The sequence below is a fragment of the Sphaeramia orbicularis genome, chromosome 20 (genome assembly GCF_902148855.1).
Source record: "Sphaeramia orbicularis chromosome 20, fSphaOr1.1, whole genome shotgun sequence".
NCBI lineage: Eukaryota > Metazoa > Chordata > Actinopteri > Kurtiformes > Apogonidae > Sphaeramia > Sphaeramia orbicularis.
Window position 1 is genome coordinate 19315619 of NC_043976.1, and position 12495 is coordinate 19328113.

At 40.3% G+C, this 12495-nt stretch overlaps 1 protein-coding gene across 2 annotated transcripts in view; it reads left to right on the forward strand.

The window, feature by feature from the left end:
• Nucleotides 1-6142, forward strand: part of drd3 (dopamine receptor D3) — a 34696-nt gene extending 28554 nt beyond the window's left edge. The window contains exons 7-8 of one of the 2 annotated variants that reach the window (XM_030123869.1): nucleotides 919-1294; nucleotides 3853-6142. In XM_030123869.1, coding sequence (XP_029979729.1) covers nucleotides 919-1294; nucleotides 3853-4049 — 573 coding nt within the window. In that variant the 3' untranslated portion in view covers nucleotides 4050-6142. The remainder of the gene's footprint in view (nucleotides 1-918; nucleotides 1295-3852) is intronic. The other variant, XM_030123870.1, reaches the window with a different exon arrangement.
• The last annotated feature ends 6353 nt before the right edge of the window (nucleotides 6143-12495 follow it).

The window sequence follows — 12495 nt, forward strand, 5'->3', positions numbered from 1 at the left end:
ACTTTCTGATTGTGTAACTTTAGTGTTTCACATTATTTTCATGAGCCCATTTACTTAATGAATTTTCTTATTGAAGTCTGTTTTATGCTAGGAGATGGTCATTAAATGAAGTTATTTACCTTCATTACAAAGCAAATGTGATAACATGGCAACAGCCATAATACATTGTTTTCTAAAAGTAAAGTGACAGTGAAGTGAGTACTATGAATGAAATTACCACTAAGAGACTGAATGGGCTTGTAACGGAGTGGAAGTAATAAGAACCAAAAGAATTTATGCATCCAAACAAATAAACAACACAGGAAAAATAAGCATTTAAGCTCCTAATGACTTGTCAGTTTTTCTCCAAAAATCCTTACACTGACTCCTGACTCCTTGCCAGTTGCCCTACATAAGCAACACTCTGCAACACATCCTACTAGCTTAGACATTGAGTCGTAATGTCAAAAAAATGTATCCCTGAGCACAGACTCTAAGGTAAACACAAATTTTACAAATTGAACCTTTATAAGCATTTTAATGCACTGAAAATGAAAAGCTACGAGATCAGAGGAGAAAGGAGAGTCCTGTAGGTCCAAATCAAAAGACTAAAAATAAATACAGATTACCTGGCATCATTATAGAAAAGTGAACAGACTTTTCCACACTCCCATGTCTAGACATGGAGTAGAACAGGAGAGTCATGTCCAGGGCAAATCTGACAAAATCTGGTTCAGCGATTAGCTGCCTGTCTGAAAACACAAGTGATAAGGCAAAATCAGGACATCACACAGTAAATTTTCAATTCCTTGAGAAGATAGGTTAAGTCTTTGAGACCACTTGAATTACAATGTACTGAAAAGTAAATACGTAATTTTTGCATAATGACACAAAATCCAAGCACTGCAGATGATAATTGTGTGTCATTTGTATCGACAGCAGAGTGTAGAGCCTTCAGGTCCTTCCAAGCCCACCCTACTGTCAGGATGTTTGTGGCGCAAACGTCCAAAAACTGGACCTGTGGAAAACTCAGTGCTGCCCCCGGTGGACACACAAAACTACTGCAGCATCAGCCATGCCTCCTGTGGCCGCACCGAGCTAGATTTGGAAGAGCGAGGAGGGGAGGGGGAGGAAGAGGGAAGCAACCCGAGCGACCATCCTCCTGCCCGGATGAGCTGTGAAGTGAAGGACCTGTCCAATGGGCGAACACACACGTCACTGCGGCCCATACCTCACTCTCACATTAACAATCCACGATTCAGGAGCATGCATGCACGAGAGAAAAAGGCCACTCAGATGCTGGCCATTGTGCTTGGTGAGTGTCTAAAGGAAATGAAATAGAGACATCATTCTAACACTTATACAGGCAATTTTACAGATGCATCATGTGACTGAGATGTCCCATAACATCCTGTTGATCACCTTTACCGGTCTCCTGTAGTGCTCTCTATTCTGGACACAATGGCCCAATCCCAGTTCACCCCTTGCCCCCTCCCCCTTGGCCCTTGCACTTGGCACTACCCCTTGAAATAGAGTTGCAAGGGGTAGGGGTTGAAACATTCCCCTATGAAATGGTACAACCCTTCCTGACCTGTTACGTCATCAGCAGTCATCGATGCCACTATAAACAGATACGACAACTTTGTTTGTGAAAGTATTCACCATGAGCTCAGTAGCTGTAACCATCTCTGTTGCATGGGTTTTGGTTATCTTTTTGCAACTATCAACCGCAAACCACAGAAATGCAATCTATAACAAACTGAAAGAGCATTAAACTTATGATAAAATTATTAAGTAATTTACCAAGAAAATACATACATTTTTGTGTTTCTTTCATCATGCCGCTGCACTTTTTGCTGTGTTTACCTCCATCTTGCTGATGATTTAAACGGAATTATGGGAGATTTCTCACACCCCTCTTTTTGTAGTGTGGTCCTGACAAATCCCCATTTCAAGGGCCAAACAGCCTTCCCCCTTAACCCTTCCCCTCTGACTCATCGAGAATCGGGACACTCCTACCCCTTCACATGAACGCGCAAAATAGAAGGGTAGGGGTAAGGGTAGGGCCAAGGGGTGAAATGGGATTGGGCCAATAACACCCACATATTTGCTTACACTGTGTGCATTTACTTCATATTTTGCAGAGCCACAGTAAGTCTAGCTGAAATGTCAAAACTGTCCGGCTGCCTTCGAGTTCATAGTGTGTTTCTAGACCACTGCTGTGGCTCCTGACACAGCTTCCACACACTCCAATTATCAGCCGGGTTGCTGTAAGTCTGGTCCAGTTAGCTCTGACACAGCATAGATCCCACTGACAAAAATGTAATCAGAGGCGTCTTATAACATTACACTGGTGTCAGTGAAAACTGTGCACATGCACATAAATCTTCTCAGTGGTTTTGCAGCCTCAAGCCGCTGGTTTTCTGTATCACTGAGACCGTATGGTACTTCATTTGAAACTTTTACAGCTGTCAATATATAATAAGATAGCTGCTCTGTATTAAATTACCATAAAGTTGAAAATAATCCGTAATGTACAGGTCAGTTAGTGTTGTAACTGACCTCGCTCAAGGCAAGATGTCCTTAGTTACAGTCATTCTTTTCAATGTAGGATTCACATATGCACTTGATTTTAAAGGTATGATATGCAAAAGATCTGCAAACAGCTAGGCCTATGTTATATGCACAGGCTGGACTGAACTAAGCAAATAGTTCAAATCCTTCCATTGGATAATTATGTTTCAGCTCCAACAGGTTCTTTAACCCTAACTTCTTTAACTTCTCACTTCTTAAACAACCATCACTTTGCAAGCATAAAGATTAGACTGAGCTTCAATGGTCAAAAGGTCATGTGGTCTGAAGAGTCCTGATTGACCCTGTTCCAAAGTGATTGGCACATCAGGGTGAGAAGAGATGCAGATAAAGTGAAATTTCCATCATGCTGTGGGGGCAGTGTTATGATCTGAGGTTGTCTATTGAACCAATACTACAGCGCTGTAATCAAAGCTTTATCTGGTCCAACAAAATATGAGCATGTGAGTCTGCAGTTCCTGTCTCTTATGGGCAGTGTTGAGAACAGTGTGGATGGATGGATGAAAGAAGATTAATGACAGCAAAAAATAAATAATAAATTAAATATTAGGGCATTATTATAAAAAAATAATAATGCACTAAAATATTTATTTACTGGTAACTAACATTGTTATGATTATTGTCACACTTAATTTTCCTGCTTTATTAGATAGAGAAGGCCTCAAACAAAGTCTATTTTCTCCTGATCTGTGTGTCTAGAAAAGGCCATTTTAATGCCAGAATGTTCAGAATATATCTGGCTTGTAATAAATGGGTCCAATATTTACTTCAGTCACTATGGTGAGAAAGAAGCAGCCGCAATCTGTGATCGTGTTTACTTCTCCCAGTGGAGTAAATAGGACTGCATTCACCTCAGAAAGCCATGTGATATAGAAACGTGAAATTACTCTTGATGGACCATCTAATTCTTGAGCATCTTTGTCTCAGCTCAGACTCATGAACATGCACATATATTACATATTATGCCTGCAGATAAAATTCTTAACTTTAAAGTTGTGGACCTTAATATTCAGGGATGATGTGTTGCAAATAGTGAATTTTGATCATGATTAACCTAGGGTTTCTTCTTTTTCTTTCCCTTTTTCTCTTTTTCTACACATCTGTTTTACCCTTTATACCACTTCCCATGTTCTTGTATTTTTATAAATATATTTCCCACCTTCCGCATTCATATTTATTTCTCTATTCATGGTTTTGGTCGGTTTCTTTTGTCCAATGCTCTGCCCACCTCCATTCCATATCACCCTTTCTTTTTACCTATTCGCCCTCTGGCTACTCCAGGGGTGTTTCTCATCTGCTGGCTGCCTTTCTTTGTGACTCACATTCTGAACACCCACTGCAGGACATGCTACGTACCCCCTGCGCTTTACAGTGCTTTCACCTGGCTGGGCTATGTCAACAGTGCCCTCAACCCTGTTATCTACACCACCTTCAACATCGAGTTCAGACGAGCATTCATCAAGATCCTGAGCTGCTGAGGAGGATGGAGTACCGGGATATTAAAATGGAAATGAGGTCATTCTCTGGGGTCATAGACGTACACTGGACACTGTGATGCGCAATAAACTAACACGAAAGGGGATTTTTACCTTTTTTTGAATCAAACAGGGCTTGGAGTAGACAGTATTATTCCTCAGACAGTTTATAAAACTACATCTTATTGATAGCACAAGAAGCGGACTTATCTTGTGGATGTATAATGTACAGTAGGTGTACTGCTCATCGGCACAGTTCCTCAGTACATGACTTTTATATCGGTGTAAGTTGAGAAACTCTGAGAGTCACGATGGAGCTTTAAGGTTGATACATCAATCTGAGAGTGGGCTATTTCTAAGGCCTACACCCATCACACTGTGTGGATTAACTGATGTTACTCACCTCCCCCACTACAGCCCTTCATCATCATCATCGTCATCAGTTACACACCAGTGCATGCGCACTCACAGTTCACTTGAATTGTGCTAGGAGGATCGTATTGATTCCTGTCAGGACTTCCATCATTTTGAAGATTGTCATATGTATTGATGTGGAGGCATTGTGCTCTGTGTGGAGTCATTAGAATTAAACATGGACATTTTGATGTAATGCACAGTGGAAATACTTTGTGGTTTTTTTTAAGGATTGTGTGTTCACTGGCAAGCCTCAGTGTGATTTAGAGCTGCCTGCTGGCTGTTCCAGTGTGCTGATGAAGGCAGCAGCTTTGTGATCTTAACAAATCAAGCGGGATTGTAAACCTACTAGTGGGCAGTTCTGTCATGGACAGAATATCACTGCAGTGTGCTGTAAATAAAGAGAGATTCAATGTTTTCCAGGCTTGCCATTATCTCTACACTTGCACACAGTTTTACACGTGATTTATACAGTACATGTGTAAGTCTGAATGCTGTTTGTGATAAGTAAGATCACAAGATAGCAGTCAATAGAGTGTTAGCGAGATTTCTTGGAGGAACAAATCCCATATGAGCATATAGTATATGAGGAGATTTAAAGAGAAAATGATTTTAGAGAGGAGGAGAAGTGACACAAAAGGAGACAGAGATAAAGGATGATAGGACAGCTTAGTGGGGAGGAGAAAAATCATAAAGAGAAAAAAAAACAGAAAGAACTTAAAGAATAATGATCAAAGATGAGTGTGGAAGAGAAAAAAGCATAGATGGATTGTGGATAGCTGTTTGATGGGAGGAGATTTTTCTCAGCGTACGTCTCAAGCTCTCACATTTCTCTGAGAGCCACACACACCTGGTCCTGTGACACTATGTACCATTGTGTTGACTCTGGCTCATCCCACTAAGAATACTTACGATGATGACGCACCAGTGTGTGTAATGACAAGAATCTCCAGCTCTCTCCAGTCCATATTAGCACATTCTCCAAAACCGTACAAACACTGTGACACAAATTATTTTAGAGTTGAAGAGTGTTGATGTAAAAATAAATCCTTGTTGATAGGATGAGGAGTGTGCTCTCTTGTTTAAGTGTAGTAAATATGAGTTAATGGAATTCATAATGTATTTCAGATTCGAATGCCTTGCAGCTAGGTTCATGCGCTGTTGCCTGAAGCTACTTTAATGCTCCCTAAAGACACAACTTTCATTACTCCCCATGATGTGCAGCGGTTCAATGCATCAAACACACTGATGACATGGCAGTCCATCTTTACCAGAAGTGAGGATACAAATGTTAAGATTGTCCTGAGGTGGTGTTTTTGGAAAGGTTACAGAGATTAAAAACAAAAGATTTTAAACCTTGGGAGGATGTATGTAAGCATTCAATTTCATGGCAATCTGGCTCTTACATTAAAAAATAAATAAAAAATAACGCCTCGTGTGCAAAGTTGACATTTTGTGCAGAAGAGGCTGCAAGCTCATGTTAAGCTTAAGTCTGTAAAATGGTGTGAGGTTTTTCCTTACTCATTGCAGTTTCATCTGATGTTAATGCAAAGCAGAATAATCAAGGATTAAGTGTGAAATCTTTTCCACTGATGACATTTTGACATTTCATAGTAGGGATGTGACAGCCATAAATAATGAGATTAAACATGTTTTAATTCCATTTGATTGTTTCAGTTCACTGTTAATCTTATCAGTGACACCAACGCTTAAATGTCTGCTGTAAAGAAGTATGGTAATAGAGGAAACATGTATCACAACAGCAGGTAAAGAGAAGGAGCTGAAAGTTTTAAGAGCCCATAATGGGTTTCAAGGTGAGAAGTCAGGTGACAAAAATACAATTTACGTATAAGGTTTTGTCCTGATCGCTGCTCTGAACAAAAGTGATGGACTCTCAGGACCCCTAATGCTCAGGGGAAAAAATAGAAATAGACCCAACCTCTGCACTTTCCATGATGAACCATCCTTTAATATGTACGTTTAAACAGTATGTATGTGATTTCATGTGGGTTTACCCTCTGGTGCATTTCATGCATCTTGGTCTTTTCTGTTTGAATATGATGCTGCTATGCATATATATGATACAAACATGGGCTTTGGGGATTATATATTTTGTTCTGTGACATGCACAGGTCTAGTATATGCATGCAAGCACAAACATGTAATTACGATTCTTTTTAATGTCTGAGCACATTCATGTGGAGTGTATAATGGAAGATGTTTGAAATGAAGGAGTCCATTCATGAGTGAAAGGCAGTGGAACGGTTTGGATGCACAGCTCAGTATGTTAAACATCTTGCTGTTTGGGGGATGACACTTTGGAGGAAGGAAAAGATGAATGCAATGCAGAATATGCATGTTTATCAGCAGGTTACAGAATGAAAAGAATTCACGCATGAGTGATGGCTGCACACAGTCTAATTAATCAGACATACTGGTCAGCTGCCAGTGGTTGTCAAAAATCTAAGTTTAGTGTTCTGCTTTGAACACATGTGGATGAGGAGGATTAATATGAGGGGACTGACTCCTGGAGTGCCCTTACCCCAGTTCCAGAACACATATCAATGCCTTTTCAAACTGTTTTATTTAGATGTGATCAACTCTTTGTATTAATGTGGGTGGAAGATGAGATGTTTAGGACTGGTAAATGATGATGGATAAAGATTCTAACTATAGGCGGTGACATTTAGTTTGTCCGTCTTTTCTCCCACCCAGACCACCCATCTTCTTCCTCCCACCACTGTGTCAAAGTGACACAATAATCATCCTCCCTTATCTGCCTCTCATTGTCTTTTATACACCCAAAGACTTCACTGTTAATTGATCCCACTTAGAAGTCAATGGATGGATGGAGAAAGAAAGAAAGAAAGAAAGAAAGAAAGAAAGAAAGAAAGAAAGAAAAGAAAGAAAGAAAGAAAGAAAGAAAGAAAGAAAGAAAGAAAGAAAGAAAGAAAGAAAGAAAGAAAGACATGGTGTTCTTTTTTTTAGCTTTTAGCAGAAAGTCCCACACAAAAACCCATTTTTTCTAAAGCTGGTCTCCACATTCTTCACCCTCAAAGGTTTTTGCTGAGGTCATGTAACTTTATGAATAAGGTCAAGTCTCAGGAGAAAAACTGTCAATTTAATGTATCCATTTACATTAAGTAACAAAACCAAGTGTGTGTGTTTCCGTGGTTACAGGTTAATAGTAGCAGACTCTGATGAATGCATTACATGGCCAGAGGGGATGTTAAACCCCTTTTATTATGTAAAACAATTGCAAAGGATTAGAGATGGAGATGGCATCGCTCCATTTCTCCATTGCAAATGTGTGTTCAGCATTAGATCCCTATACCGATCTGTTTACACGCTGGATTTCTCTCAGAAATAAACTCTCGGTTCACAGTTTCACTCCCTCGGTTACTAAAAAAGAGCAAAAGGACTGTGATAAGCAACAAATTCAGCTCGATCAGTATCATCCTGTCAGTGTAGCTCCCTCTTGAAAGGATAGGGAAGGAGATTTTGCCACTATCATTAGAAGTGCTGTCAACTGTAGACAAAAAATACATTCATCACTTTTTATCTTTTTCCTCTGTTCATCTGTTTTCATCTGCTAACCGACTGAGTAAATACAACATCATTCAGAACTGTTGCAGCTTTGTGGTGTCTCATTCAGAGAAAGGAAATAACACAAGCCGTTATTTTAGAAATACATAATGTGTATTCAAGTTGCCTGAGAACACTGTAACCAAATGTCAAAAGTATCCCCTATATTTTCTGTCCTCTTTAAATACCAAAATCAAGAATCCTGGTGGAGAAATATTGACTGTTTTTTTTGTGTGAGTGTGGTCTAAAAGTGGTAAGAATAAAAAAAAATACTAGAATTAACCCCAAAAACTCACCCACTTTGTGTTTGTTTTACAAAACATAAAATACTACGATAATGTCAGCCTTTTTAGTAGTGTTCTTTGATCTGTTTTACACATTTGCAGTATTTGTGGTGTCTTCAACCCTGCTTTGTTTATGGGTCATGCACTGACTGTTTATCTGTTGTTTGACATGTTCAGGTGAAGAAATTTGACAATTGTGACTTGGCTTAAATTAGTCATAATTTATTATATAAATGTAGTTTAAAATATTCCATGTAGCCAACAAAACACCCTCTTTATGTTTGGTAGAACAAATACTATTAATAATTTACCACAATTTCCCATAAAAAGTACCAAGGATGTTTTCAGTGTTATTCCTTGATCTGTTTCAGACTTTGCTGTTCTTTTAGTGTACTTAACCCTGCTTTGTTTCTGGGTCAGATATTGATTGTTTATCTGTTTTGTGATTGTTGAGACAAAACGTGAGTGGACTTTAGGTGGTTTTATCTTCTGCAGCAGTCCAGCCACTCTCCGATAGGATGCAAATATTTACATGTTTCTGTATCGACACCATAATACCTGTTTGGAAGGCCTACATTCCCTACTTATCTCACTACAGTGATAAGGAGTTAACAAGAGGAGGGATTGATGGGAAGTTCTTCATGTGGTTCATGACTAACATGTATAAACAGCGCTGGGGATTTGTGGTGCACTATTTTGTGTGATTAGATATAATTAGTTCTAGACGGTTAGTGATGTGTGTGTGAAAAGGGGAAAAGGTGATGTTAGAAGGACTTTTGAAAGTTAAATACATGGTTACATCATCTTTTAAGACAAGGAGGAAATTTAAGCCCACTTTTTCTTTCCACATTGAGACATGAATTAAAAATGAAGAACAGAGAAAACTTGTAGCAAATGCTCTGACATTCGTATGCAAATAGATCCAGCATGAACGCTCCAAATGTAGTTCATTGTTTATGCTGTGTGAATTGAGCCTTGCAACAAGGGATTTACCAACAAGCTTCCAAGAAACCCTCATAGTTTGCATGTTTGCACAGATACCTATGCAAATACAAGCACACAAGAAGACACAGAGACTTTTTAGAAAGCTTGTACAGTAGTTGGAGTACTCTGTCTCTTCGGGGTGAGTGCTTCGATTTAATGTTACCTTAGATCCTCGCTGGTAGAAGAGATTAAAGGGCAACTGGGTGCTGCCCTGAGAATTAGCATCACAATGCGGCTGTGCGATTATTATCTGCAAGCGAGGTCTCGACCAGGGAGCTGCGTTTGGAGTTAATGAGCAGTGAGGAAGCAAGAAACAGATAGAGGCAGTGCAAATCGCACCGTATACCTATCAGGATTCATGTGAAGACAAATTCACTCTCCCCTTTAGTGGTAGAGGGCTTAAAGAGGGAATCTCCTTCAAAAGTACTTGTATTTCCCCTGAGAAAACGCTTAATTCTGCAGGAAATTATGGGCAATGAAATTAGTATTTAACTCAAATGCAAAGATGACACTATATCTTAAAATTCACACTTAGTTGCAGATAAGCAGCACTTTTTAAATAGAAGCACACATTCAATAATGTATCAGGAGTTGGCATGCATAAGTAATGCATTCTATGCACGGTCACACCTCTCTCTCTTTGGACCCTCAGCACCTGGGCTCTCCTTATTCTGTCAATCAGTCCAGCAATTAAAGTGAGACCTCCCCAACACCACCACCACCACGTTGGTAGGAATGACGTGCTGTGTGAGTGCTTTAGAAGAAAAACGCGCTTTCAACTGTGTGAGGTTGCATGTGATTGCATGTGAGGCAGAGACACACCGATATCCATACAAGAGCTTGGTCATTATATTTTCCTCCTATAGAGTCGAACGTAGCTCATATTTAGACCTAAGTTACCATAATGAGTCACTAATTACACACTTGTGGCCTCATGCTCATCATCCATTTTAAGGGGGAGGCTGATACTTTGACAGGGAACACTTCACCAGGGCTGTGAAGGGCAACGACAAATCATTCCTCTTTTCAGAAAGCTTTCCACACTTCCACAGTCTGTTTACTTTTAGTTTTTATCACAACCTCCCATGCACCTGGATGCAAGTGGCTGCCTTAATCAGCACATAGACACACGCTCCATCTCTCTGTTTCATGGTGTACTTCCCTTCTATCTGCCCAGCGTGCACTCAGGTTCAGTTTTCCCCTCTGCTTCAGTCCCTCTCTGCTGGCTGAGATACTCTGCACATGTGACTGCAGGCTGAGAGTCATACTAAAGTGTGCCCCCCTCTTATTCCCTTCTTCATTTCTCCTCTTCTGTTATGTCAACACTTTCTGAATTGCTCCATGTCTAGCTCATTCTGCTTTGCGATCACACGCGTGCTTTTTCCATGCTGGGTCTCTGTACTGATTGTTTACCGATGCACAAGTGGCTCTGGGAATGAGACTGCATGTGCATTTTACACTGAACACTCAGCAGCTACATGCATCTCCCACAGTCAACACGAAAGTGAAACCGAGGCTTGGAATTGAAACGATCTTCCTTTCCCCAACTTTAATCTATCAATTTCTTCAACTCAGTGTCCTTTCTTTTCTGTTGCCCAGGGCTCTGGTCTTAAACCAATTGCCTTCTTGTCTCTCACACCTTCTCTTTCTTTCATATTCGTCCTTTTCCAGCCACTATAATCCATTTGTGCTCTCCCAGCTGCAGGCCCCTGCTGCCTCTTAGTCCTGTGAAACTTGTTAATTAAATCTGCAGATTGAAGACCCTGGGGAACAATGTTTAATCGATGAGCACAAATAGATGACTTTCATTCCACACAATTCCTCCCATAACACTTGTCCAATCTTTGGCCCAATTGAGGACCAAGTGTGTGCACTCCTACAATAACAAGGGGCCTCTAAACAGCACAAGAGCAACCTCAATCAATAACTAAATGCTAACTATCTCCCTCTCCCTCAGTCACAGAAAGTAAATACTTTTTCCTCTTTTCTCTGGGCATTCCTCACAGACATTGTATTTATCTGTTTATTTTCTTTGTCTTTTTTGTTGGTGCCTTCATAATTTCTTTTCACTCATTCCCTTGGGCTCTGTTATCCCTAGTTTTTCTCCCTTCCCCTCTTTCTCTGGCTATTTGCCAGCTACAACAGGAAAGTGTGTAGCTTCTTCTGGAGATTTAATGAGTACCTGATGTGTTGCGGAGGAGGTTTTCTCTAACCAGCGGCTGTCATCTGATTCCCAAAGCCAGAGCCACATCCCCGGCACTTCACAAAGCACACAACAGAGGTTACATGCAAATTAGGTTAAAACGTTGTCTAACCATGTAAAAGAAGAAAAATATGTATGCATGAGGCAATGCATGCTCACATGTGCAAACACACACACACACACACACACACACATATACAAACACACATATTTGGGAGTCAGACAGACAGCGGCTGGCCTGCAGGCAGTACCCAGATTTGCCCAGCTGTTCTTCTGCGCCTGCAGCTAACTCTGTGTCTGACCTCCACATCTCCAGCAACAACAACCCATCGCAGCTGGCTGCAAGCGGGTCCAAACATCCAAACATCAGCAGTACCCACAACAAACACACTGAAATGCAAAGTCACAGAGAAAACATCGGCTTGAGTCATCACGGACACTACAATTAATCTCAAAATAGCCAATGGTCCCGAAGCGCTCACAAAGACTTTCTCAGTGACCAACTGTGTTTCACTTGTTTGTTATTGTACTTTTGTGGCTGTTTCACAAAAATATGTTAGAAAGGAAGTAATTTTATTCGTAGACTTATTCTGATGGAGCGGCACAAAACTCATTATTCGCCTACAAAGTTAGCCACTATATCTCAGAGCTAAGAGCTGTGTTTCCATGGCAACAATCAGTGGCCACTGATGATAAGTGACAATCAGTGTCACTTCCTGACTGAGGGAGGAAAATAAGGCTCACTGTGTTTTCTATGACATTAATCTGGAATGTGTGAGCTGGTACAGTCAACAGGACCCTCACATACACATATATACACATTTTTAGTATTGTTTGAACTGCTCCCGAAAAAACTTCCTCCTAATCACAAGTTAATTCAAGAGGCGCACATTTCTGCTTGAAATAAACCCAGCTGGGCTCACTGAATCTGTAGCTCAGTCTGCAGTGTGTTAAATGTGAGTAATTTAGCCACTTTTGG